The sequence below is a fragment of the Poecile atricapillus genome, chromosome 11, assembly GCF_030490865.1.
Source record: "Poecile atricapillus isolate bPoeAtr1 chromosome 11, bPoeAtr1.hap1, whole genome shotgun sequence".
NCBI classification, from domain to species: Eukaryota; Metazoa; Chordata; class Aves; order Passeriformes; family Paridae; genus Poecile; species Poecile atricapillus.
This window is the reverse complement of record NC_081259.1, coordinates 8,311,859-8,338,459: the sequence shown is the minus strand read 5'-3', so window position 1 is coordinate 8,338,459 and position 26,601 is coordinate 8,311,859. Positions and strand designations below refer to the sequence as shown.

The window sequence follows — 26,601 nt, the reverse complement described above, 5'->3', positions numbered from 1 at the left end:
AAGAAGCATTTGTGGGCTAAATTAAGGTGTAGATGAGCTTTCTTCTTCTCACAGCTCTCAGTCAGCTGAGCTACAACATTTCCACTGGGTTCATTTCCCTGCAAGAATTTATCAGGCCTGTGACATGTATCTGTGTCCAGCACAACCCGGGATTTTCCCCGTGTCCAGGAGCAGCAATCCCTCGTGCCTGACACCGTGTTTGTTTTGCAGGTGCTTGATGATGTTAGGAGTAAATTCAAACCCAGATGAAGAGCGGCCCAAGCAATGGAGGTGCCAACCCCAGAGCCCGTGTACGTTGACGTGGACAAGGGACTGACCCTGGCATGTTTTGTCTTCCTCTGCCTCTTCCTGATTGTGATGATCATTCGCTGTGCAAAAGTCATCATGGACCCTTACAGCGCCATCCCGACGTCCACGTGGGAGGAGCAGCATCTGGATGACTGACAGGGATTCCCCAGACAGAGCCATAGGATGCTGAGCTCCAGGAGGCCTTTTCCCTCGGGAAGGGCTGACCCACAAACAGCCATTTCAAGATATGCAGGGCAAAGGCAATTATCTCCAAGAGCACATCGCCTAAATTATTTTTGCTCAACAGGTCAAGATATCAGCAAGCCATTCTGGCAGCAGAGTTTACTACTATGCAGCAACTCTTATTTTACAGTTGTCATTTTAACTCAAGTAGCACAAGATTATCCAGACTTTTCCTAATATAACTCTCGGTCTAGCACAGTTTGTCCCACCCTCAGTATCACCCAGAAACCCAGGGTAACCATCAATACCATGAAAAAGCAACAAGAGTACTCTGTCTTTCCTGGAAACAGATTGATTCAAATATTGGTTGCTTCCTCGGTCATTATGGGTGCATTTTAGGAAAGGCCCAGATTTTATATAGCAGAACATCACTAATTAGAAGTGCTGAAGTACCTCTGGCTAATTATGCAAGCAGATTTATTCTTGAATCCCTTGGTTCTGCACATGCACTCCCTCCTCCACTGCAGCCAAATTTCCAGTGACCAGGATATGGAAGCACTCAGAATTAGGGGCTCCTGGACTGCTGTAGACCCCATAGCACCACCTTGCTCTATCCTAGTCATGCAAAAACCAGGCATATCCTCTGTCACAGGCCCTTGGATTAGTCAGGCCACTGACTTTGAGCTTGGCAGGCACCAAAAACCCCTGGAGCAGAGCCTGGACACTGCTGGTGACAACTACATAGAACTTGCTGTGATTTTCAGAGTGATTCCACATGCAATTTCACCCATCTTTTGCTTCAGGTGCACTTCAGTGGGATGAGGCAGGACTAGAATGACAAGGACAATAAGCAGACTTTTCTCCCAGCTTTGTCATTCAGACTCCTCAGCATAACATTTACAGCAACACTCAATAATAAGCATTCTACCTCGGAGAAATTCAGCTCCTTCAAAGGAAGATTTTTCCCACAAATTTGTAAGGTACATTTCCTTCTCCCAATTCATTAAGACAGCCATTATGCAAGAAGGCATAAGTGAACATGTGAGTGCTGGAAATTTATTCTTTACCTTTGAAGAGTGGGGAATGCAGCATTCCAAAGTTCTCTGCTCCTCAAATTCTAAGGTTTGCTCATGCCTGCCTTGTCGTTCATGGCTACATGTTCAACTTATGGAATTGAAGCAATTCTGAGCAAGTACCGTGAACAGACAAGGCTCGAAAGCACAAAACTTCAAGAAGGACACTTCTCCATTTCCCCTCCTACCTGACCCCCAGGTTTTTGCCATAAGACAACACACAGTGGGTGAGAAAGGTGGAAGCAAAGGCTGTGACAAGAAAATTGGGACGTAGACTTTGTAAGGCACTGTTCTAGCTCCGACAGATTTGTTTGATGATCACAAGAGTCAATTTTTATGTGCCTCAGTCTACTCATCAGTGAAATGGGTGTAACAATTTCATCTTGTCACACCTCGTTTTGTCTGTCTAATAATACCAGAAAGCACCTGGAGAGCCTTAGATAGATACACAGAAATGAGGTTCTTACTTACAACTCTTCCTGCTAAAACCAGTAGGGAAGGTCTGGCTCTTGTTATACAGCAGGGATGTTCTCCCCAGGCACAGGAATTATCCAGACCCCCATCTACTGTCTCACTGCAGTATTTTGAGCCAAGCCAAATGGCACCTGGCTTTTTTACACAGCCCACTGATTTCTGAGGGTGTAAGGTGCTCAACACTGCAAATACAAGATCCCAAAATAGCAGGCTATGAGGCATATGGAGACTTTTGCATGGATCTTTTGAACCACACAATTTCTGCTGATCTCCGTTGTAGGAGATCCCATTCCTGAGGCAGGAAATTCAAAGGTTGGCTTTCCTCCTGATGTCCCCTAGCAAGGGACCTCCACTGCTTCCACTACCCACTGCAGATTGCTCCTCAGGCTGTTACCTAGCCTCAGCTTCTGCTAGCCAGGTAATCACCAGTAACAGAGCACTTTTCCAGGCTTGAATGTTAAACGTTCATCATACTTGGAGCAAACTCACTGTTCTCTCTTGTTTGTGGGCAGGTCTATCTGTACCACAGGAATGGATGTCCTAGCTCAAAGAACAACACTTCTGTTCCCTGGGCTAAACTATGGAACCTGTTTTTTGTCATTAAATCTCGTATCCCTCTAGTGGGGCTATTTACAAAACAAGCAAAATAACAAAATGATGTCCAGGCTAGTGACATTTTCAGTTTGCAGGTCACCTGGCTGAATTCACAGCTGATGCAGAGGAAGGACAAAGCTTGTCCTCACACCTCTCAGTGCCAGCACTCCACTTGGTGTTTATCTGCATGCAGGACTCTTTGGCATTGTCACATGTCACTGATAAGCCCCCGTTCAGCTAAGGACTTATTCAGGTGCTTAAGTCTAAGCCTCTGAGCAGGCTGCCCAACTACAGGGACCAGGGTGAGTCCTGTGGCATGTTCCTGGCAGGGCAGGGACAGTGGCACACACAAGCAAAGCCCGTCTGAAAACAACGGGTTACAAATGCTGAGGAAGCGAATTGACAAATTTGCTCTGCAAGGATGGTTGCCACTTTTTTCTCTCTTTGTCCAGCTGAAAAAAGCTATTTTATGGATTTTCCTGAAAGTCCTAATGAAAAGACCCCTCTGGGGTCTCTATTTTCTAATAAAAAGGCACTTGTCCTCCTGTCAAGTCCATCCTTCTGTTGATAAAAAATGTCTTTATAAAAATCTGGATATTCACATACATGACTTCATAAAAGTCAACAAGATAGTTTTTATAGAGCAAATGTAAATTTATTGATCTCTTTACTCTTGTGACCAGTGACAGGACTTGAGCCTGAGTTCAAGGAGCCTTTGGACAACACTCTCAGGCACGTGGTGGCATTCTTGGGATGTCCTGTGCCAGGCCAGGAGCTGGACTCTGATCCTGATGGGTCCCTCCCAATTCAGCATATTCTATGATTCATTCTAATTTCTGCCTTTCCCCACTGGTTACAATCACACAACCTCACTCCTCTTTAACCAAAAGCAATACTGGACATCATGCCTAAGCCAGACATTTTCTGCTCCTTCCCCTGGGAGGAGAAAATCACCCTGGATTTTCTTCTCCCACCCCAGGTGCGTTGCTGCAGCTCCGGCTGGTCCGACCCCGCTGGCAAATCCGTGCTCACAGCCAGGACAGGGCTCTGTCAGCATGAGCTGCATCGCTGGGCTTGGTAGTAACTTCAGCTGCATGCAACAAGTGCCTCTGCTAGTTTTGGTTCTTTTTTTAATCATTGTGCCATACTACCAGCAACTGCACTCAGAGGATATAAGTCAAACTTGTTGCAAGTGTATTTATCTAACATAATAAACAGCTTCGACATGGAAAACCTCCTTGCTGTCTCTGTTGTGGTTTTCTTACAGTTGCCAGGACATCTTTAAAAATACTCACAACACAACATGATTTACAAGAAGGGCATACATTCGTGACAGCCCTCCTTGGAGAGTGAGAGCAGAGAGCAGCTCCCTGTGTAGCTGCACCACTACAGGTTTTTGGAGCTCAGGGCAGAGCTGACGGAGCCCCAGGTGTTCCTGCAGCTCTGCAGAAGGTCAGCCTTTCCAAAGGGGCTATTTCAGGTTACTCCCTTGGCCAGGAAGAGCACTCAGCTGAGCTTCAGCTCAGTGGGGGACTGCAGCATCTGTATTTCAGCAATTCATTATCGGTAACAAATTGCATACCTAAAGAAATAGGGCCACTGAGACTAGAATCCCTCCTGCTAGTGACTGAAAATGAAGAGCATGGAGCATCTGTGGGGGTCTCTTTGAAGAAGCTCCAGAATATGGGATATGCAGGGTAAAAAGCACCTAGGGAACTCCTCCTCTTGAAAAAAATGAAGAGACGAATTGCTAATTCTTTCATCTTGAACAAGGGCTCTGTTGCCTGAAAGCTGGGTGCTTTATAGATCTGCTTGTCCCTGCAGCAAGTCCTCTGGCAGAAGGATCTTTGTGCCTGGAACCCAGTTTGCCACAAAGACTAAACCCCACTGATAAATCATTATTTCTCCCCTAGTCAGAAGCAGAGGCTGGAGTCTTTACACTGTTTTCAGTGCAGCTACTCTGGCTAAGGTAAGAGAAGACCTGAACCGAGGCCAGAAGCAGCTGAATTTGAGCAGACACCCTGGAAATGTTTCTTCTGAAAGGAACAGGGACTGCTGGCAAGCCAGAGACCCACATGAGTGATGCTGCTGCAGCCTGCTCTGGCCAAAGGTGTCCCCACCCTGCTGGGTCATTACAGTCTCAGCAGGCAGCTTCAGCCCAGATCACCTCAGCTCAGAAGCTAACACAGGACTCAGGTTGGGAAATGCTGTGCTCAGACTGCTCTGACTTCAGCCATCTCCTTCACATATTTTAATTTTTTTTTTAAAACCATTTTCATTAAAAACAGTCAATACCTTGCTAACCAGGAGGAAAACTCTGATCACACGTGCATCTTTAAAGCAATAAACAATCTGAAAATCCTGGTTGCATTTACTCTCAGGTCATCATATGTAATTCAATTCACAATGGTGTTAAGAAACACTGAATGACAGAGTCCTTACTTACAAAGCTCCATGTTTCATGCTGGAACCTAGCCAGGCAGCCCACACAGAGAAACCAGAAATGTATTAAAATTGCATTAAGTGTGCAGAAGCCATAAAGACTGCAAAGTTTTTCAAAACTTATTTTATATTTAAGATTGATTGGATTTCTCCAGCAGCTGCCAGCTTGCCTCTGCAGATGAAAGGAAGATTCTGATAGGGGTGAGCAGGCAGCAGAGCTGGGAGCACTTCAGCAGATCCCAGAGCCCCCCAAAGGGGGTCCCAGGACACGGCAGCTCCAGGGCATCCGCAGGGCACTGGAGGAGCCGGCTGCAAGTGCTGAGCCCTGAGCACAGCTGCCCTGGATCCACTGCACATCCACTGGAGGAGAGGGACAAGAAACCCTCCCTGTGCTTGCAGCTCCCAGCCAGCCCCTCAGGACTCATGGACCAAGGTGCTGATCCTCCAGGCTGACCCAAGGGATGTCCAGCTGCCTCCAGGGACTTCTGCTCCTGCAGCATTTCCCTTGGATGTTCATTGACTGTGGTAACACCAGCTCTGTCTCAGCTGCTTACGAACAAACTGAGTAAAATCAGAAAGCACAGGTCTGTAGTTAAAACTTCACGGAAAACCAAGCACTTGTGCAACACAGAAAGAGCTGAGGGGAATAAGTTCTTGGGAATGAGGGAAGATGAGGAGGAACAGCTCACAGCAGCTTTGTATGGAGCAGCACGGTGCCAGTACCTCAGCATGTCCCTCACGTACTTCCAAAGCCTTCAGTCAATTTTAGAATCCCAGAAATGATCTCCTTCTTTCTCACTAAGCAGCAACTGTGTGGGCATTCTGAACAGAAGCAGCAATCAAACCTGAGAAATGGTCTCCTGCCTCACTGCTCAATGCCAAAAGCCAGGTGAATATCATCTACCAGCTCTGTTCCTCTTTACAAAGTCCCTACCTTGACCCTGAATAGCTACTGAGAGAGTGTTTTACTTTGAGTTATTACTGCCTGGGCGATGAAAGAATTAGGAATATTGCTGACCCAAACACTTACATCAAAACTAATTTTTTTTCCCAAGATATTGCATTCGTTTCTAATTAGAACCTCTGCAGAAAACTACTTCAGGTGCAGAGTGCCTGCATTTCACAGCAAAAAGCCATTGGTTCCTTTAAAATTTGAAATACATATTAGGGGTTTAGTCCATGCTTCTTATTTTTCATAATTTTTTTGACACTTAATTATACCAACAGCACTATTATAAATTACACCCAGCTTTTTCGTTACGCACCAACCAGACGATGCTTTGATCTGTAAGAAAATGCATCTCAAAGTACTAACCAGTGCCTGCCTTTAGTTTTGCTACCAGCAAAATAACAAAATCAGGTAGAATAGTCTCAGGCAGGATGATTTATTGCCTCTTTGCCCACCCTGTGATAAAGCAGCACAACCCAGAAGCAGCTCCTGCACCCCTCCAGGAGCTCTCACCCCACACCCTGGCTCCACTCACCCCTGGCATCATGGATTGCTGCTGGGAACTGCTGGCTTCTGCTGAGAGGTGAACACCAGGCAGGAGAAGGATGCTCCAGGCCAGCACAAGAGCTGTGGCTTCCACTTGGACACTCATTTCCATTTCCTCTGGTCATGGGTGCAGGGTCTGTCTCCCCACACAACGTTGCATGACCCTGAATGAGGCCTCTCAGGTGGCTGACACAGCAGAAAGGTTTTGGTTTTTTTCCTCCAGGCTTATGAAGATCCAAGAAGGATTCTCTTGTTCTGCACACAGGTTAAAAACCCTGAGACAGGGCAGTGAAAAGGGAGCTCTGAGTTTGTGGGTTTTTTCCACTTTTGTTCAAAGACAGATTATAAGCAAACGAAGAAAAATACATCTAAATCAAATGAAAATTTGTAACCTCTAGAAGCAGAGACAGCCATGCTCAACCCTAACTGAAACAAAATCTTCCAAAAGTGTATGGGAAGCTCTTTGTAGAGATAATCAACCCAATTGAAACTGGCACTTCAAAAATATTTTTTTTCCAAGCACCAGTCAGCCTGTTGAACTGAGAGCACACAGTTCTTGTTCCCACCCTTGTTTCAAGAGGTCTTTTCACCTGTGTTTAGCTTGCCCCCAAACCAGAAGAAAGTTCCATGACTTTCATTTAAGAGGACAACGGTGCAAACTGGTCTCAGCTGCCCCAGGGGAGGTGGAGCAAGCAGGAGGTGCCCATAACACTTTGTGTTTCCCAAAATTTGGGTCAGAGGCTGCTTTCCCCCCAGGCAGTGGGTGCTGCTGGTCCCAAAGCTGTTTTGTGGGCAGCCCTGCACATTGCAGCACAGATGTGCCCTTCACTCTCCCCTTGGCACAGCCTGGCAGGGATGAGGATCAGCAGAGCTCTGGGCTCTCTGTGCTGGGCGAGGGCAGCGTGGCCATGGGCCCCCCTTCTCCACAGTGCCCACCCAAAAAGAGCCCACTGCCTTCTTCTGGGGGGAGAGAAAGTGGCCTTGGGCACACAGAAAAGTTTGTCTCCTTTTTTATCATCTCCTGGCATTTTGGCCCCCATCCACATAGCAGGCAGCAGATGACTCTGAGCTCTGTCCTGAGAGAGGTTTTGGACTTTGTCCAGCTCACCTCTGAAACCTGCTGTGCCTGAGGTCCTTTCCAGAAATTACCCACCTTCTGGGAATCTGGAACTTCTCCAGATGTCCCCAGGCTAGAGAAACTCAGCTCAGTCACCTTGGGGCCACAGGGGGCCCCTCCCTCCTCCAACCCATCCCCAGGCAGTGCAGGGGTGCTTGGCCCAGGGTGTACAGAGGACTGCAAATCCACCCTCCCTCAGGGCTGGGGCTGGCCTGGCAGCTTGGATCTGGGCACGAGCCAGCTTGGAAGGATCTGTGACCTCCATCCTGGCTGGGTTTGGGGTCTCAGTACCACTGACCTTCTGCCTGACCAGACAACAAGCCCAGTTCCCATTTGCTGGCAGGAATTTCAGCATCCAGATGGCTCTTTGGAAGAGGAATTCATTGCGTGTGTACAGGACTCGTCTTTACCTTGCTCAAAGTTCAGGAAGAGCGCTATGGACTTACAGTTCCCCTAAGTATTCCTGCACCTTGACACCACAGTCCTTCTTGGCAGTGCCTTGCCCCAAGGTCACAGTTCATGAGTAATGACACATTGCCCCAACAGCAGCTCTGTCTCTCCTCAGACATTGCATTTCCAGAACATCAGACGTGCCAAGGTGCACCGTGGATGTTGCTTCTGCAGAGAAATTTCTCTCCTGGATAAATGCTTTGTGTGTCCTCCTGCTGCTGCCAGGAGCAAAGCCAGGCTGTGCTCGGAGGAACTGGATGGGTTATTTCTAAATCCAAGAGGGAAGGTGTCAACTCACAATTGTCCTTTGAGGTCAAAAGACAGCACAAAGCATCTATAAATTGATGATCCAGTCAGAGTACATTAAATAAATATCTGCCTATTAGTTCAGCTCCAAGAGCCCGAAGGCAAAATAGCTTTTCCTTAATAAACAGCAATGAGCCAGTGTTTTCCTGGCCAGGTCATCCTTGATCTGGGGATGAACCTCCAAGTATCATTTGTTAAAGAACTATTATTGCTGCATGCTAGAAGAGAGCCCATTACAGTGCACATGCCCCATTAGCAGTGATTTATATGCACTGACACATTTTTTCTTTAATTTTTATTTCAAATTCATTTTCCTCTTCTGCATGGCTATAAGGTTCACATTCCTGGTCAGCCCCAGGCACTCCCCAGGATGACATCAAATGCCTTCATGGCCCACATCAGCAAAACTACCTGGTAGAGCTTTTGAGCAGCAATGGGACAGCCTGGAAGAGCATCAGCATAGGCTCTTCCTGCTGTCACCACATGGAGCCAGCAGCCTCATCAGGTTCTTCACTTTGAGGACCAAGCAAATATTTAACAAGTTCCCCTTGCACTACAACACAGTTCATTATCCGGTCTCCCGAGCTCCTTCAGTCAGTAATATCCTCTAATTGATGTGATTTGGCACTTGGCCATGGAGTTAAATTGATTTGTAGGCCAGCAGGAGACAGCAGATGCCCTTTACACTTGAGGAAAGTGGCATGTGGCTCTGTTTACTGGCTGCTGCAAGGGGATGCTGTGGCACAAGATGCCTTTTAGGGGTGCAGGAAGGGGGTTTTCCTGCTTGGTGTCCTCTGGCCACAGCCCCTGTTGGGTGGCAGGGTGTGACTGCCACCAGTGAGTGCCTGGGGATCACTCCAGTGAGGAAATTCCCCTTCCCTCCTTGACCCCAGGGATGCTGGTGCACAGGGTGAGAGAGAAACAGGGAATTCCCCTCTCTAAACCAGGGCAGGAGGCAGAAGGGTGATCTTTTGACCTTTTGAGGGGTGCCCCAACACAGTTTCCCATCTCTGGGCTGGAATCAATCTCTTTCTGGGGCAGGAAAGAGCCTTTCTGCCTCTGGTTGTGTAAGGGCAGGAGGAGTAGGGGCTACAGTACATCCTGCCTGTTGCCTTCAGTTGTGCTGATTATCACATTTCCAAATTGCTCTGTTGCAAATTATTTTAGGGCACAGTCATGTAATTCTTGCTCAAGAAGGTCTACAAGTTTTAATATCCATATGCAACTCGCCTTCAGGATTTCACCTCCAGCATATTAACACTGTGGAAAAAGGAAGTCAGCATGGAATCTCAGCTCTTATCATCAGCCTAGTACTCTGAATATTTAAGCTTACTTGAAAGCCTCTTTTTATAATTATGAAAAAAAACCACATTAATATGGTAGAAGAGTTAAGAATCTCACTTTCCATTTCAATCATCTTATTCATATTCTGAGAATTTTAAGCTAGCGTTGAAATCCTTTTCTTATCACACCAGAGAGCCACATTCACCTTTAAGATATTTATTGATAATTAAAAATAGTGAGATTACAATCACTCATATAAAAATAATAAATCTGACTAAAGCAGAATGACTGGTAGAGGTGGGAGGAGGGTTCCTCCTTGGATGTCACATTACTCCAGTCCTCATGGATTCGACAGGGCTGGAAGGATTTTTCCTGAGCACTGGCCAAATCCCACACGGAATCCATTGCCCTGGCAGTAACCTGGGGACAGAAAACAGCACACAGCTTGTTCCCTTAGGACAGAAGGATTTTGCCAGGGATAAAAGTGAATAAAGGCATAAAGAGACCAAAACCAAGTGAAAACATTTCAGATATGCAACGAGGGGTAAAAAAGAAGAACACCTGGAAGAGTTCAAGCCCAGGAATATGAGAAAAAAAGAAGCACAAACTGTTAAACACAGCAATATTCAAGTCCAGTGAATTGATCAAAGAACAAACAAGATGTGCCAGCAATATTTCTGTTTTCAAACCTAACCTGCAGCACCATCAATCTACCTGGCAAACTGATTCTCTGCCTGGCCCAGCCCTGCAATTAATCAAATAAATCTGGATTCTCTCTCTGCAGCATCAGGGCTGCTCTTGGGATATCAGGATGCTGACAGCCAGAAAGGCAGTCATTAAACCCCCTCAAACAGCAGGACCTCCCCTTGCAGGAGCTGTTTCACTTGCTAAAGTCAAGTGGCTTAGTTCCATGAGAAATTCAGCATCAGACTCCAAGTTCCCATTAATCCTGTTATATAAGAGGGCGTGGAAGCTCTGCTGGCTGCTGCTGCAGCCTCACGGGGCTGTGACAGCATCTCTGACTGTGGGACAGCTCTGTCTGTCCCTGCTCCCACACTGGGACAGGGATGCTGCAGCTCCTCTCGCTGCCACGGGCCAGCCAAGCCGCTCCACAAACAGCAGCCACCAGCAAAGCTGCAGGCAAAGCAGGGCAGGGGACACAGCCAGGATCTTCTGGCCCATCTGAGAAGTCTGTTCTGGGAAGAACAGCTGAGGAGACCTACTGTAGCCTTCTGCTACAGCAGCTGACCAAAGCTGATCAAAGGAAGGACAAGTGGCATATGCTGCATTTTTAGGACTGATTTCATAGTTAGAGATGGATTTTCCTGATGGAATACATCACCTGCATATGATAAAAAAACAGCTTCCTTCAAGAGGCCAAGAAGGAGCTCAACAGAATAGACCCTAATTCCCAGTGGAAAACTCCCCCAAGGAAGAGAAAGGGTGGGCTCAGGCTGGAGGGCAGCCAAAGTTACTGCAGCTCAGAGAGCCCCTGCCAGCTCTAACCCAGAGTGCAGCTCTCAGAGCCAGGCTGAAATGAAGTTTTCCAAGGATAGGGGTGTCTCTAAGTGCTTGTGTAAAGCCACAGATAACACCTGGTATCTGCCAGGTAATCCTCATCCCTAAGCAGTAGTGAAGTAAAGCACTGTAAGGCTCAGCTCGGCTTCCATTTGACTCATTAGGCTCCACTGCCAGCTTTCCTTTGAGGAGCAGCTGATTACTTCAGTCCAGTTTGGTTATCCCTGCTGTCAGGCACAATTTAGAGCAGCACCAAGGAGCAGCACACTGAACAAAGCGAGCCCTGTGCTGCCAGCAGCCCTGGCCTGAGCTCTGTGTGTGCCAAGGAGCTCCTGAGGAGTTTTTGCAGGCAGCTGCCAGCACCACCAGGAGCCCTTCCCCTGCCATGCTCCCTCCCTGAGACACTTCTTGGGAGAAATAGATTCCTCTCATTTTATGCGTTAGATCTCTGAAATAGGTCCCACATGGGGAGTAAGAATACAAAGTTGAAACAGGAAACCAGAAATGATGTGTTGAGCACTTGGCAAGAGCTAATGGCAGCGCCTTGGGAGAGGATGGAATAGCACCAGCCCTGCCTCAAGGGTGCCTTAAGGCCCTGGACCTGCCATACATCACTAAATAAATAGAGCAGCTCCCAAACTGTGCCAGCAGCCAGCCCCAGCAGCCCCAGGCTCTTTGCAATGCCCTGGTGTCCACAGCCACAAACTGTGCTCGTGGGAACAGCCCAGCGGATCAGGTAACATGGGACTGTCCCTCTGCCTTTCCCCAGCTTAGCAGCAAGGCCATCATGCCACCTTTAAAGACATTCAGGATTCAAAGTATTTCATGAGTTAACACAGAGTGTCATGGGCATGAGGAGCATGGCCCATGGGCTGGTCCCATTTGTCCCTGAGCTGGCTCCCCATGCCTGCAGCTCCCAAACTGCACGGTGCCCCTTGCCAAAAGGGACATGTAACTCCACAGGGATGTCCATCATCCCTGCTGTACCCTAATTTAGGGCTCCTGGCGTAGCTGCTGGAGGGAGACTGGGGACTCTGGAGGGCAGAGGGGCACTTTGAATTGCTGGAGAAGTGTCCCTGGATATATGGGGAGCCTGTGGACAGCAGTGTCAGCTGGCTCCACGTTGCAGCATGAGCAGTCCCTGGGCTGTTGGGAGGCTGAAGGATGTCAGAGGCACTGGGGACTCCTCAGGTTCATCACCTGAGAGTTCATGACTCTCTCTAGTACATCTCAACCTCCAGTTGTCTCAGCATCTTCCTCTGTCAACCTGGCAGCAGCTGACAGAAACACGATTTTCAAGGATGGGCTGCCAGGCAGGAGGCACTGGGGCTCTGGCTGCAGCACCACCAAAACCACTATGGAGTCATTGCCAGGGGGCTGGAATACATACATTACTTTTTCTTTTTTTTTTTTTTTTTTTTTAATTCACAGAAAATTCTTGGCTTTTATCAAATATATTTTCAGAGAAAAAAAAAATTATAATTTTAAACTGCTTTGTCAAAAATCCTAGGAGTCCTGGTTGGACTGAACAGGCCCAGGTGTGCAGGCACATATTGGCATCACAGCATGAGGCAGCTGCCTGGGTGTTTGTCACTCATGTTTTCTCTGCCCTCAGTCACACCTGTGAAGGCTTTTGCCATCGCTTGAGCCATTTGTTCCTGTGCAGATATCTCTGCTCCCATCAGCAGGATGGAGCTGCTCAGAGCCAGGTGTGGCACTGGCTGGGTCTCAGCTGATGACGCACAACATCCCACAGGACATTCCCTAGAATCCCACTAGGTCACATAACAAAGACATTGGAGGCTTGAAACAAACACTTCTCATGGCTGTTCTTGCCAAATATTTGCTGCCCCAAAGCCACAAAGATGAAAGGAAAGGAAAAAATAGATTTGTTTTGCAATAGGCTTTGGGTTAAAAAGAAGTAGGAGTGGTATTTAAATCACAAAACACCATGGTAGATTTTAATTCATAAAATCCTTAGATTATCAAGATGAAAACTAAAACCATGTCTCAGCATGAAACAGCTCTCAAGCAGAGCCCTTGTCAGAAGGGAGCTGGTCAGCTCTAGAAGGCTTCAAGCTGTTTCCCACATACTTGATTTGCAACACATTTCATCGAATACATCTAGGTTACAAATGAAATATTATTTGAAAAATAACTTTTTTTAGCATTTTCCAGGCTCTGCTCCACATGCAAACTTGGACTGTGGTGGAAACAATTCATCAACTGCTCCTAGTCCTGAGGTATTTTACCCATAAAATGGGTAAAAGAAAAATAAAAAGAAATTTAAAAAAAGAACAAACCTACCTCCATCATCTCCTTGGTGCTCACACAGTGGCATAAGCAAGAGCATTAAGGATTTAGCAAAGCAAATAATCTAATCTAGAAAGCATTTATGGCAGGGAAATTTCCATCCACTTGCTTTAGCCTCCTCACAGGTAGGATGGAAACAGCTGTGTTTGCATGGCAGGTATGTACAGAATAGCCCAGCTCCACACCAGCTGTCTGTCCTGCTGGGATCAGCCTGTGGAAATGTGTCCTTGCTGCAGTGTAAGAGCAGTTATCCAGCCATTACCTGTCAAAATTACTTCATCTCCATCCTGCAGGAATTTACGAGACTGTCCACTGCCCAGAGGGATTTCTTTCGTTCCATTCCAGGACAGCTCCAGCATGGAGCCAAAGCTCTCTGGCTCCTGCAGCAAGAGTTCATAAACAAATAAACTACTTTTTAGTATCTTCCCAGCTTATTGCTGCTGAGAGCAGACACACAAGTATGTTACCTTCACTGAACAGTTTTGCTGTTGATTTAATTCATTGATACATTGGGTCCTTTTCCTGATTTTGCATTTTAATTTCTTGCTGGCTATTAGCAGTGATGCTTATAGCTGTTATTTGTGCATTTAACACAGAGTTCAACCTGTTAAAGCAGTCTGGGTCTGCCACAGCAAGAATGGAAACAGGAGGAGGAGGATTCTTCAAATCCAGTGCTTTTATGTAGTCACATTTCAGTTTTTTACTTACATTTTGTTCTTCAGAAGAACAAAGCTGGTGTTTGTGAGTCTTTAATGTCATTCTGCAGTACAATACTCTACAATAATCTGAAGATTCAAAAAGCACCTCAGAAATGCTCAAAAGTAAAGTACAGGCATCCCAGCTTACAAACAACTTATCTGAGGCTGTCTTTGTGACAGCATACACAGGATTTGTATTTGGTGATTCAGAAGGTGAGAGTTGCTCATATATTGCAGCCACTGTCCAAACTGCAGCTCATGGGGAGCAACAGCTTGTGAAGCTGGCTCCAACTTCACTGGAGAAACTAAAAGTTATACCCAGGCACCTTTTACATTCTTTCAGAAATAAAAAGCTGCATTTCATAGAGAGTAAATGGATAGTGAGTATGCTTCCACACAGAAGTTAATTTGCATCTGTTGTAAAATAGTTCTTAGGGAAAGAAGTACAGGAGAGATCAAAACCCCAAAACTCAACAACATAAAAAACAGCCAAACAAAAACCCCACCCAAACCAAACCACTCCTTGGTGTGAATTTGGGGCTGCCACAGCAGCACCCCAGCGTGCCTGGGAAAGAGCTGCAGATGGTTTCATGGTGCTCAGATCAGGAAGGGCTTAGCCCCAAGCCCTGCTCTGTTGGTTTTGGGTTGCTGAGCAGTGGCTGTGATTGTTCCAACACTTACAGGTCCACTGATGGTGCCAGAGGCCAGGAGGTCCCCAGGTCTGAGGTTGCAGCCATTGATGGAATGGTGAGCCAGCTGCTGTTTCATGGTCCAGTACATGTGCTGGAGGAAGGAGGAGAGGCTAAAGCAAGGACAAGGAAGGACAGACTTCTCTGGTGGGCCATGAGGCTGTGCAGAATGGAGCCATGTGGCCTGGCCTAAGACATTCATAAACCCCACACTTTAACATGCAATTTAGCCCCTTAAATTTTTTCTTATTTCAGCTGGATGTCATTTTTGCCTCTTCTTTCTCTCTAAGACCAGTACTGCTGACCCAGGCTCCATGATTACACCCAGTATTTTAACAGCCTTGTAGAAAAATCTACTTATTACTGATTTGCTGACTACTGATTTACTGATTAAGGTAATTACTATGCAAAGAGCCAAATGTGAATATGAAATTGATTGAGAATTGCTGCAGCTGGCACATAAATCTCCTGGCTTCAATCAGTGGGTGGAGGCAGAGCTATCATGCTGCCCACAGAGGGGATGGGGCAGACCCAGGCTGGCAGCAGTGAGTGGCATCTAAATTAGAGCTGTATTGCAAGAGGCAATTCCCTCTTCCTGTAGTCCTCTGTTCTCCTGGCTCCCTGCCAAATGGGCACACAGCTAAGGGTGCTCTGAGCACCCCAACCTGAGCAGCAGAAAGAGCTGTCCCCTCCATCAGGCATTCATGTGTTTCCAGTGTTGTATCACCATTGGAAGATGGTGATGGTTCCCCCCTGTGAGGTGGAAACACCTGAAAGATTTTCATTTTTTGAAAATTTCCCTCTGTCTCGTATGCAGTCACTCAGATCTGATCTTCAGCTGTGCTGGAACAGAATGCTCAGGGATTCACCATCCCTGGAAGTGTTCAAAAGGTGTGTGGATGTGAGGGACATGGTTTAATCGTGGGCTTGGCAGTGCTGAGTTAACATTTAGACTCGATGATCTTGGAGGTCTTTTCCAACCTTAGTGATTCTGTGATTCTATTCCATGAGTCTAATGCAAAAAGCAGTGTTTGAAATTGCCTGGACTGGAGCTGATGGCATCAGCAAGACTGCAAATAAACAAAAGATACTGGAGTCTTACCTTGAAATTGGATCTGCATATAGTAGTTGGGGTACTCATTCCTTCTCCTGCAGAAAATAAAGGACAAAAAAGTGAGAAGCAATTTGTTTGCACTGGATGAATGATGTTGGAGTCTTTTTATTTTACAGATGAATGGAGGCTTCTTTTATCACTGTAATCCCTAGTGAGAAACCAGTAATAACATTTTCTATTGCTACAAACACTGGGATTTCATAGAAAACAAGTGTGTGGCTTGTACTGGAGTAGCATCGAGCTGCCCATTTCCTACTCTGCTCTCCTGTGGGAGAAACACCTGGACCTAGTGGCCAGCAGGGCCATAAGGTGGGGGCTAAGCTGGGTGAACATCTGAAACCCATCCAGGTCTGCTCATTCCATACCTGCTGACCCCTGCCTGTGCAAGGAGACCCCTCAGGGATGCTCCTCAAGGGACACTGACCACAGGGGACATTCCCTGCTTGGCACACTGCTGCAGGGAGCAGGAGTTCTGCTCTTGCTCTGACAGAGGCAATCTGGAAAAACCAGGAGAAGAAGGAGCACAGAGCCCAGAGAAAGTGCCTGAACATTAGTGCTGCCACAATATTTAATTGGCAACTTCAGCTTTGCAACCCACTCAGCTTTGCCATACCTTTAATAGCAACAAAGAGCTTGATGTCAAAAGTGTAGGGCTCTTTATCCTGAAGGTAGGGCAGTGGCTTAGGATCCTAAAAGCGCATAAAACACATAGTCTAAACAAAAGTAAATTTAAAAATCCACAAGACATTCCAGTGAGTATTGGTGTACCCAGCCTGTGCTGCACAGTCCATTCACCATTCTTACTGCTCAGGCTCTCGCTTTGCTTGGTCTCATGCACACACTTCTAAAGATCTTTCTGAACAGACATGATATCCATATAATCTAATTCCTTTTTCTTCACAAGGTTTGGAAAAACCATGCCCATCATTTCAGCATGGATATTAATCCAGCACAAATAATGTGCCAGCACACCTTTGCTCTGTGCCTGCACAGAGAAGATGGTGAGGCCTCTGCAAGACTCTGTTTTCTTTTCCAGTTTTAACACCTACGTAATGGAGACAACTGGCAATGCTTGAACAGTGTTCTGGCTTGACTCCACCCTCTCTCCACCACTTACTGGATGCTAAGTGCTCCCAAAGACCCTGAAGAAGCTCTGATTAGTTTATTTTCCAGGTGTTTTAAGATGATTTTTCTGCCCTGCTCAAGCAGGATGAGAGCACAACATGTGCCAGGGCCAGTGACATCAATGAGCACTTGAAGTCAGAGGGCCCTGGTTGCTTTCATTTGCCCAGAAGCAGAATCACATCTGTAAATTCCATGGAGACAATCCTTGGCATGGATGCAGCTCAGTGATTTCTGCTGATGGGACCTTCCAGCTCTGCTGACATTTTTCTAGCAATGCCTTTTCCTTTATTTCAACCTTTTCTCTTGCTGACCTGGACAGGGTTTGGCAACACAAATGGCATGAGAGCTTCCATGGTGACAACCCACGGAGAGATGGTTGTGCCAAGGCTTTTGCTCAGGAAAGGACCCAGAGGAACATATTCCCACTTCTGGATGTCACGGGCTGGGAAGAGAACATTCAATGCAATGCAGTTAAACATATCCTAGGAATTGCACATCCATCAGACCTGTGAAAGAGTAACACAAATTGAAATTGCTATCCCCAGCCTTTTCCAGCTGTTGTGCCCAAATCCCAATTTAAATCCATCCATTTTCAACCCAATTTTCTTAGATCAGCTGGATTAGGATGATAAATCAGCAATAAGTAAAACAAACCAGATCATCCCCATATAACCAGCATTTTTACCCCCACTTTAATTATTCCTTTTATACCCAGCTAATGACCTTAGCCAGCCATAAGGAGAATTTCAAGCTAAATCTTTGCAGAGACTGAGGGATTTGTGACTGCCAAATCCTTTTCCTTTTCCTGACACTGAAATCAATCACCATCCTTGGTATCACCATTCTTAGGACTCCTCCATCCCTGCCCAGAAGAAACTTAGACTGATATTAGCTCTTTCATAAGTAAATAAATCTTCATTAGGCAGCAATTTCTGGTTCTACTAATTGATCAAAGATGGATTGATACAGACACTGAAAAATACAGGCAACACTTCATTTTCATCCCTTTCAGCAGAACCCAGTGGTTTCAGCCATCAGCATTCTGCCATTAAATATGTAATTTCTCCCTCTCTAGGGTTTCCCATGATGCTGTAACCCCCTCTCCAGGCAGATCCCCACAGCACTGGTTACCGCTCCAGTCGTTCATCAGGACCATCCCAAAAATGTGCTCCTGGGCTCTGCTGATGGGAATGGGCTCCCCATACTTGTTTCCAGGACCTACAAAGAATGCCTGAAATCAAAAAGCAACATGTTGGTTATGTTTTCGAAGCTAAAAATCTTCACTGCACAGAGTTACAGCAGCAACAGAGGCTGGACAGGATGAGTTCTGCACCATTTCCCATACACATTTGGACAAAACCCATGGCCTACTCCCCTTTTCTTCCCCTCCATGAAGCTGGCAGGCTTGAATTACTTAAGTGCTCTGTGTTGCTAAGAGACAGGCATTAAACAAGGGCACGATGTTGTCAAAATGCAGGAGTTAAAATGGTCCCTCCTAATTACAGTCCGGATGCAGAACAGGTTTGCCCACTGAAGGGACTGCTTGGTGCAGACAGTGAACAGGAAGGAGTTTGAAGTCATCCAAGGGGATACTGAACGTGGCTGGAGTCTGATGAGACAGTGGGGAAGAACAGGCAGGTGGAGAAATGTGTCCACTAAGTAAAGTAGGCCATGAACTGGGTGCCTGCACTCATTCCCTTAGGAATCCACAGCCTGCTCATGCAGAGGATTTTATAGGAAATCTCAGTTGTCTCTTTCTGTCTACAATATGGAAGTTTTTCCTTCTGTTCTTGCAGCAGCCAGCAGTAGAACTCAGGATGGAAAGCAGAGCTATGGCAGCACCACAGGAGCCCCACGTTATGGGACTGATCTCCCCTTATAGCAGTGATTGGCAAAGCACACAGCATTTCACTACATTTTTATAACCATTTCCATCAATATTACACTTCTTCCACTACTTTTTTTTTTGTTGTTGTTTTTAAAAGGAAAAGATTGGGAATAAAACATACAAAAATTATATAAGCCATTAAAATGATTTAAATCTTAATACAATTCTATGATACACTCCCTTCTGGACTACACTAAGCCACAGCATGATGTGCCAACCCACCATGTTTTTTTACAACACCCACAGCACAGGTTTTAACTTTCCAGGCAGGACAATCAGGAGTTTGAATCCCACTGCCAAGAACTCAGGGCTTCCTCTGCTTTAGCACAAGGTGCAGACAGCCTGGACTTGCCAAACCTCAGTGTCCATTGACAGATGCTGGCTGCAGTGCAGAGGTAACTGCTGACCAGGAAACAGCCTGGGGTGGCTGATGAAAAGAATTCTGCTGCCTGACTGCACCCCTGGTGCTCAGCTTTGGCCAGGTGAGCTTTTTCCAGCCTGAGAGCTGTCTGAGCAAACCTCCCAATGAGCTAAGGCACCCTGCTCCTCATCCAAAGCAAAGGTTTGTTGCACAGAAATCTTTACTGCCTGCAGCACAGACAGCTCAGAGAGGAGCACAGGAATGGTTCTTATGGGACATTCAGTTTATAAAAAGCCAAACCCCACCCTTTCTTCCCTGTTTCTATTTTAACCTTTTTCAAGTCATAAGGAGAAAAAAAAACCCTCTCACCATTTCTAACTCGATATCCAGACGTTTACAAGCACCAAACACTGGAGGTTTATCTGTGGGTAGAAGAAAGAATATTTTACATGAGGGAGGCAGCTAGGAAAATAGAATATTGGCCAGAAGAAACAGCTGTGCTGCTCAACAGGGAACAGAAGATGGACTTAAACCAGGGCTTTCTCTTGCCCTGACCCCAGGCTGGGCTTTAGGCAAGGCATCCCAGACCCTTCCACTCCATTACTGTGATGTGGAGCAAAATTAAAGAATAAAAGCAAAAAGAATCCACGTTGAAATGCTCCCAGAGACTCACCATTGTCAGGTTTTGTTTGTCCCACAGGTCTCCGGATGGGCGTCCCAGACACCACAACAGACGATGCCCGGCCGTGATAGCCCACAGGTAAGTGCAGCCTTGAGAAAGCACCACAGTGCCGGGGTTAGCCGTGTGCCAGAGCAGATTTTTGGGGTGGAAGCACCATGGGAGTGTGAGGTACAAGGAGAAGGAGCTCTGTATACAGGGGCACAGACCTCAGCACCTTACTCCAGGTGATAAAAGGATGGAAGTGAAAGCCCTGTTGCAGTCTTAATGAACTTCTGTGCCACTGCTCCAATTAATTCCTTGGATCTTTAAACCTGCTTTCTTGTCACTCAGCAAAACCTAATTTTTTAGGTATGTTTGTCTTTGAACAGGGGGCTGCACAGTAACTGGTGTGGCCACTGCAGTGAAGGGCAGGGTGAATTCAGCTGGGGCTGGGGACATGTGGAGTTTGATTCTGGTACTGAACTCTGGAAAACACCGACTCTCATCTGCTAGGAACTGAAGTGTGACCCTGCAAAACTACTCAGACCTTTAAAACATCACGTATATCTACAGATATGCCTGCAAAATAATGCTGCACTAGAGAATAATCCAAGGCACCCACCAGTTCGGCATCAGAGCGTTCTCCTTCCCCCTGAACATGATCCCAACGTTTGTGGCGTGTTGGCGAGAAGAATAGAAGTCAGTGTAATCTCCTGCACGAGGAAAAAAGCCATAAAATAGGGATCAGTGGCAGCAAAGTCCCTCATCTGAGGGGGCTAAAGCACATCATGCTCTGCTGGCAATGAAAAGAGCAGAAAGGGAGCCAGCAGGAGCGCTCAGGAGATGTCATTAATAGCATAAAGGGGTGATTAACAGTTCATCTATAAATTATGCAGACAAAAATGGGTTTTTTTTATTTTTTTTCTAAGTCTCCGGTAGAGAAGAGGCTGGAAAACGCAGGACATGGAGCTGCAGCCCCTCTTCCAGGGCCAAGCAATTCCCGCAGCGTTTCCTGCAGCCGGCGGTACCCGGCGATGCTCAGGACATCTGCTGCCCTCTGCTGCCATCCCTGCAAACAGCTCCCGCCCTCCGCATCCGCGGCACAACGGGGGCGACCGGGGAAAGCACACCCTGCCAGCGGCTATTGACACTGTGCTGGTTACAGAGCTCAGTAAGATATCCAGCAGCTCCAGCAGCAGGTTATCCCCTGGTTCCTGCTCCCAGAGGAGGACCCGGCCACTCGGGAGAAGCAGAACCACCCACAGGACAGAGCTGCACCCGAGTGTGGAATCCGAAATGCCTGAACGTGTCTGTGTGGTACAGCTCGGTCACAGCAGTGCTCTGTTCCCAGCACTCAGGAGAGCCGGGAGCCAGCAATTTTCTGACAGGACATGAACTGAAACTATTCCTGAAACTATTCTCAGGAAGGTATCACACCTATGGGGACTCCTCGTGGGTCCTCTGGGACAGGCTAGACTTTGTCCCAAACCAGGGTTGTGCCCCATGGAAGGCAAAAGCCAACTCAGAACAGAGCTTGGATAGAAAAGGGGCAAGTTCATATCCCTGCCCCATGAAGGTCATGCCCTCGGATGACTTGGATCAAGTTGGTTTGGGTCCAAAAACAAACTCCTGCCACAAAAAGGAAATTCTCACATAGCTATAAGAATACAGTAATCCCAAAGCAGTCCACGGCTCCATGGCAATGGAGGCAAGATCTGGGATGCAGAGTAATGGTCTGGGAGTGGAAACTCCTGCTTATTTATGAGGCTGGTGTATCTGCCTTGGAAACTTTGCAACACCCGAATTATTTTCTGATGGCAAAAAGGGAAATTGTTGGAAACTGAACAAGCGTTTTCTTTCCTGGCTCTAGTCACAAAGGCCTTTGGTGATGCCAATCTGATGACAGGAGTTATGTCCCACCAGACATCCCTGATTTAGTGGAAATTGCATCCAGGAGTGCTCTGGCTGCTATTGAGCTTCCCCAGGCTTTTATTCTTGTGCCACAGACAGCACCAACCTTTCATTATGTACAATAATCTACTTGTGGCTGCTGCAAACCCCATTCCCTGTCACAGCTATGATCTGTCTGTCTGAGCAAGCTGGAAATGGAGCAGCTGCTCCGTGTGGGAGCAAAGGGCAGTGCCGAGGAGCCCTGGGCTGTGCGGGACTCACCGATGTGGGCAGGCAGGTGCATCGTCGCAGAAGCTTGAGGTACAAACGCTCTGAAATGAAAAATGATGCCTTCAGATCTCAGAAAACTTGCAGCTCCCACCTGTAAGCACCATGGACGGTGGCTGCAGAGGCTGCCGTTCCTGGGATGGCTACAGCAAAAGGAGCAGCCCTCAGGGTGTGAGTGGGGAGGGGGCAGCCCTGGGGCTGGCTGGAGTCCCAAGGGGCACAGAGAAACCCCCAGTGCCCACAGCCAGGACACCACTGCCTCTGCTGCGTGGGAAGGATGAGTTCATGGCTCCTGGGGTGTCTGATTTGAACTGCTGGCCCTGTTCAGGGAAGATCCACGTGGCAAGCAGCAGTTCAACCCCTCTCCTGCTCATCCTCCCAATCCCCGTGGCAGGACAGGGAGGAACAACTCCTGCTCACTGCCAGGGCAGGCACTTGTGGTGCTTAAAGGATCACTCTGCACAAACGAGAGGTGTGGGATTAATGGACACACACATTTTCCAGCAGCACAGCACAGAGTTCTCCCCCTCTGCCCCTACACCACAGCACGGGCCCAAATCTGAGGCCAGTTTGTGACCACACACTCACTTTTAGCAAAGTCCAGGGGTTGCCAAGGACAAACTGGGGGGGTGTCCCCATGCCTGCTCCAGCTGTGACAGGCAGGGAGGGAGGAACTGGGGGAGGTGGGAGAGGCAGAGACCCTTGAAGCGGTGTCTCCATGGAAGGCCATGGAGAGATTGTGGTCAGAGCAGCAGCTCACGCCTGCCTGGGCAGCCCTGCTCAGCCCCCACAGAGGCAGCAGGTCTGGACACACCCCAGGGTGTTCCAGGTGCTCGCTGTTTCCAGGTGGAGGGTGACACCCTGGATCTGCGGGCAGTCACGGGATTAATCAGAGATTAATCTTTACGTAAATAAGAGAAGGAAGCACTCGATGTGCACAAACCCCAGTTAATTCCCACGTAGGAGGCAGGTGGCCACGTCAGACTGTGGGTTCTGGTGCCCTGTCAGCCAGGTGACGCAGGGCACAGCTGCCACCTCACTGTGCCTGCTGCCACTCTCTGCTCCCTCACCTTCTCCGCAGCTCCGCGTTGTCCCTCAGGGTGGGCTCTCCAGCTGACAGCAGCTTTTGCAGGAAAGCCCTGGCCTCGCTCCACGCTGGCCTGCCCAGCCCCATGAAGGCATTCAGGGTGGGCTGACAGCAGCACAGAGGTGGGGGGAAAGAAAAGACCACATTTTGTTTATCATGCAGGAAGATGTCCCACACCCTCATCCCGGTGTCAGACGCTCGTGGCCGGGGTTATGTGGCCCATGATCACCCTGCCCATGGCTGCCCACAGCCCCATTCACACCCCACAAGTCCTCTGCAGCAGGAGCTGCTGCATGTTTGCATTCCCCTGTCCTAACACACCACTGCAGGCCCTGGTGGCTTTGATATCTCAACCACCTGTAGCCAAAGGTGATTTGTGTTCACATTTATCATTAACAAAACCTCCTGTCATTAATATCCCATCCATGGAGTGTTAAAGGCACAAGCAGGAGTGAACTAACATTTAGGCTTTGTGTCAGACACCTGCATTGCCAAATGCTGATGATGCTTTCCTGCAAAATGACTTTTGGATGCATGATGCCCCTGCTCTCCTTGAACCTTTGATGGTTTTTGCTCTACCAGAACCTGCCTGACAAGCTATTTCCAGTTCATGTTCATTATCTCACCACAAGTTGCTAAAGTGCCTTATGGAATATTTTTAATATGCATGTTGAAATTAGAATAGGCTCTGATAAATACCTGGTCAAAGACGTGCTGGTATTTGGCAAGAGCTGGTCCATTGAAAAGATGTTTAATGACGCTGAGATCCAAAATCTGGTCTCCAATTGCTACCCCAAGCCTGTGCCGAGGCTGCAAAGCAGCAAGAGGAGGGTGGAAGAGTTTATGTTTGTACCCAAAAATGCCCCAAAGAGAGCAAAGAGGAAGACAGTGACCACAGAGAGTTTAACCCATCCAGGACAAAGGTCTGGTACCACAGCAATGGGCCATCAAGAGCCAGCCTGAGTCTGGCTGCTGACAAACATAAAGCCTATGGGCAGAGCATCACTGCAGACTCCCTGCTGATCCTGAGGGGTGGGAAAGAGCCTCAGTCCCATCTTTTGGGGACATTACAACAAGCAGACGTTTCTCTCCCTGCCCTCTTTCCCCCAGAAAGAGGCTGACTTGCTCATTAACACCCCACATTAATGATAAGCATTGCATGTTAAGCCCAAACATCTGCAATATGCTGTGAAGCAGGAAAACACTGCTGCTCCTTCCACAAGCGGGGAACGGAAGCAGAGAGGCTACCAGAGGATGGATCCCATCCTCCCATCCCTGCAGACATGCCTTTGGAGAAACAGGCATTTCTGCACCCCAGCTCCTCCCCAGAGGACTGAGGGTGCTCTGACTCCCCTGCTGATACCAGGGAGCACATCATGCTTAGGCACATGATTTCTGTGCTACGAAGGATGAGGCTGCCCTCCATCACCCATCCTCACACCACACCAGGAGCCCAGGACCTGCATGCTGAGCCCAGCCTGGATCCCTGCTGGATCCTTGCTGCAGGACCATCATCCCACACATGGGAAATGTGACAGATGCAGCCTAGGAGACAAAGCTCCTGTTCATGGGCTGGGTGCTTGCGGAGCCAGCGGTGACAGACTCACGGCAGCTGCACGGGGCAAAAACACACCACAGCCTCCATTATTTGTGTCTTTGGGCAAATAGAGACAAACTACTACAGCCACTCTGAAAAGTAGCTCACCAAAATAGCCATCTTCAAAGATCCATGCTATTAAACCTATTTTTCAACCTTTAACTTCCAAATAAGATTCCAAATGTTGTAGTAAGTATTTATTCAGCAAACATTCCTACAGAATAAAACCTAAAGGTCATGTCAGGTTAATTTGTAACTGGGATAGTCAGGAATGACACCAATTGTTTCAGCCTGAAATCATTAAAACATTCAGCTACTATCAGAATATTATTCTTCTAAATAATTTCTGTAAGTCTTGCCTGTCATTTCATAAGGTTTGAGTGAAGATTTTTTTTTAGACAACAGTTACTGAGGAAGGCAGAAAAATAATCCAAACTTGTTAGATAACAGCACGCACATCTAGGAATAGATTAAATGCACCATCTCATTTTATCTTTGGAAAACACCACATCAGAAAACACAATCTTCTGGTTTTTTGGTTTTGTTTTTTTTTAAACCTACATGGATAACCAGCAGAAACCAGGAGATAACCATGAAGTTTCCATAAGCAGTAACAAATTAATTCTCCATTTTTTTCCTTCTGAGAAGCAGCTCTTGGCTTGGTTCTCTTTCTCCAGGAGGACACATCTCTGGAGCTCCATCCCATCAGGCACCCAGAGGTGTGAGGTTCAGCCTAGCTGGGCTCAGTTCTCATGAATATTGGGAATTGGGAGCTACTTCCTTGGCAGAAAGGACGAGCCCCATTTTCTTATGTGATCATAAAATAGAAAGCCTGGAGCTGGCTCAACCTGCAGGCTTTGGGGCCAGCTCTAAACATGACACATTTGCACACATTTAATGCAGCACTGCATAAATAAACACCCAATAGAACACAATGGGTCAGCTGCAAAAACAGGTAAAACACACATTTGATGCCCTGGTTTAATGCTTTGGCAACCACCAAAACTCCCCAAGAGTAGTAATTAATGGGGCCTCTTAAGGGTGATGGTGTGATTACAGTCACAAAGAAAATGAAAGACTGAGTTAAAAACATAAAAAGCTGAGTGTGAAATGTGCTGTGCTTCTACATAGGGAGTGGAAGGGTCAAACATTGATTTAATGATGTCACAAAAATTATCAAAACCACACAAGAACTACTGTACATATTAGCCAAAGTACTTCTCATCAGTACTCACAATTCTGATTTCTTTTCCACAGTTTCAAAGAAGCTGTAATCAAAGTTACCACTAAGGAAACAGACAATGTGGCAGCTACCGCTTTGTCATCAGGTCAGGAAACCCATGAGCATCTCAGGCTGGGAAGTTTTCTTTTATCCCCCATTGCTGGGAATTCTGCACTCTCATAGCCCTGGAACAACTCCAACAGCCCAAGAACAAAGTATGCTATTACTCACCTCCTCCTTTGTGGAGAAAACCCCATAGGGGAGGTTTTGGAGAGGAAAATCTGAGTCCTTGTCTACCTGGATGAACGACATGCTGCACCCTGAGCAGTCCCTGCTTACACACAGCTCCCACCTCCCAGGTGCTACGCGCCTTCCGTGGAGGAAGAGCCTCTCCAAGTGGTGTAACCCAGAGCAGAGGAGCATCAAATCCCACCCTCTGTTCTC

The 26,601-nt window shown here is 47.3% G+C and overlaps 2 protein-coding genes across 2 annotated transcripts; one reads left to right on the top strand and one right to left on the bottom strand.

Annotated features, from left to right (window-relative positions):
- The first annotated feature begins 264 nt into the window (after window positions 1-264).
- Window positions 265-444, top strand: CTXND1 (cortexin domain containing 1). Its single transcript, XM_058846921.1, has one exon. The coding sequence runs from the start codon at window positions 265-267 to the stop codon at window positions 442-444; it is 180 nt and encodes a 59-aa protein (XP_058702904.1).
- Window positions 445-9,906: 9,462 nt separating this feature from the next.
- FAH (fumarylacetoacetate hydrolase) lies at window positions 9,907-26,577 on the bottom strand. Its single transcript, XM_058847126.1, has 14 exons — window positions 26,389-26,577; window positions 24,038-24,148; window positions 23,322-23,443; window positions 22,246-22,295; window positions 20,696-20,786; window positions 20,086-20,183; window positions 19,782-19,834; window positions 18,295-18,394; window positions 17,475-17,605; window positions 16,652-16,727; window positions 16,027-16,073; window positions 14,917-15,018; window positions 13,800-13,917; window positions 9,907-10,126 (listed from the first exon to the last, which is right to left on the bottom strand). Exons 1-14 carry the CDS (start codon window positions 26,467-26,469, stop codon window positions 10,047-10,049), a joined length of 1,260 nt encoding a protein of 419 aa, XP_058703109.1. The 5' UTR covers window positions 26,470-26,577; the 3' UTR covers window positions 9,907-10,046.
- Window positions 26,578-26,601: the final 24 nt, after the last annotated feature.

Coding starts and splice junctions, on each gene's coding strand:
- CTXND1 (XM_058846921.1), top strand. CDS start 265: ATGGAGGTGCCAACCCCAGAGCCCGTGTACGTTGACGTGGACAAGGGA.
- FAH (XM_058847126.1), bottom strand. CDS start 26,469: ATGTCGTTCATCCAGGTAGACAAGGACTCAGATTTTCCTCTCCAAAAC. Junction 23,444..24,037: donor ACCAGCACGTCTTTGACCAG/GTATTTATCAGA, acceptor TGCTGCTGTCAG/CCCACCCTGAATGCCTTCAT. Junction 16,074..16,651: donor GCTCTTTGTTGCTATTAAAG/GTATGGCAAAGC, acceptor TATTTTCTGCAG/GAGAAGGAATGAGTACCCCA.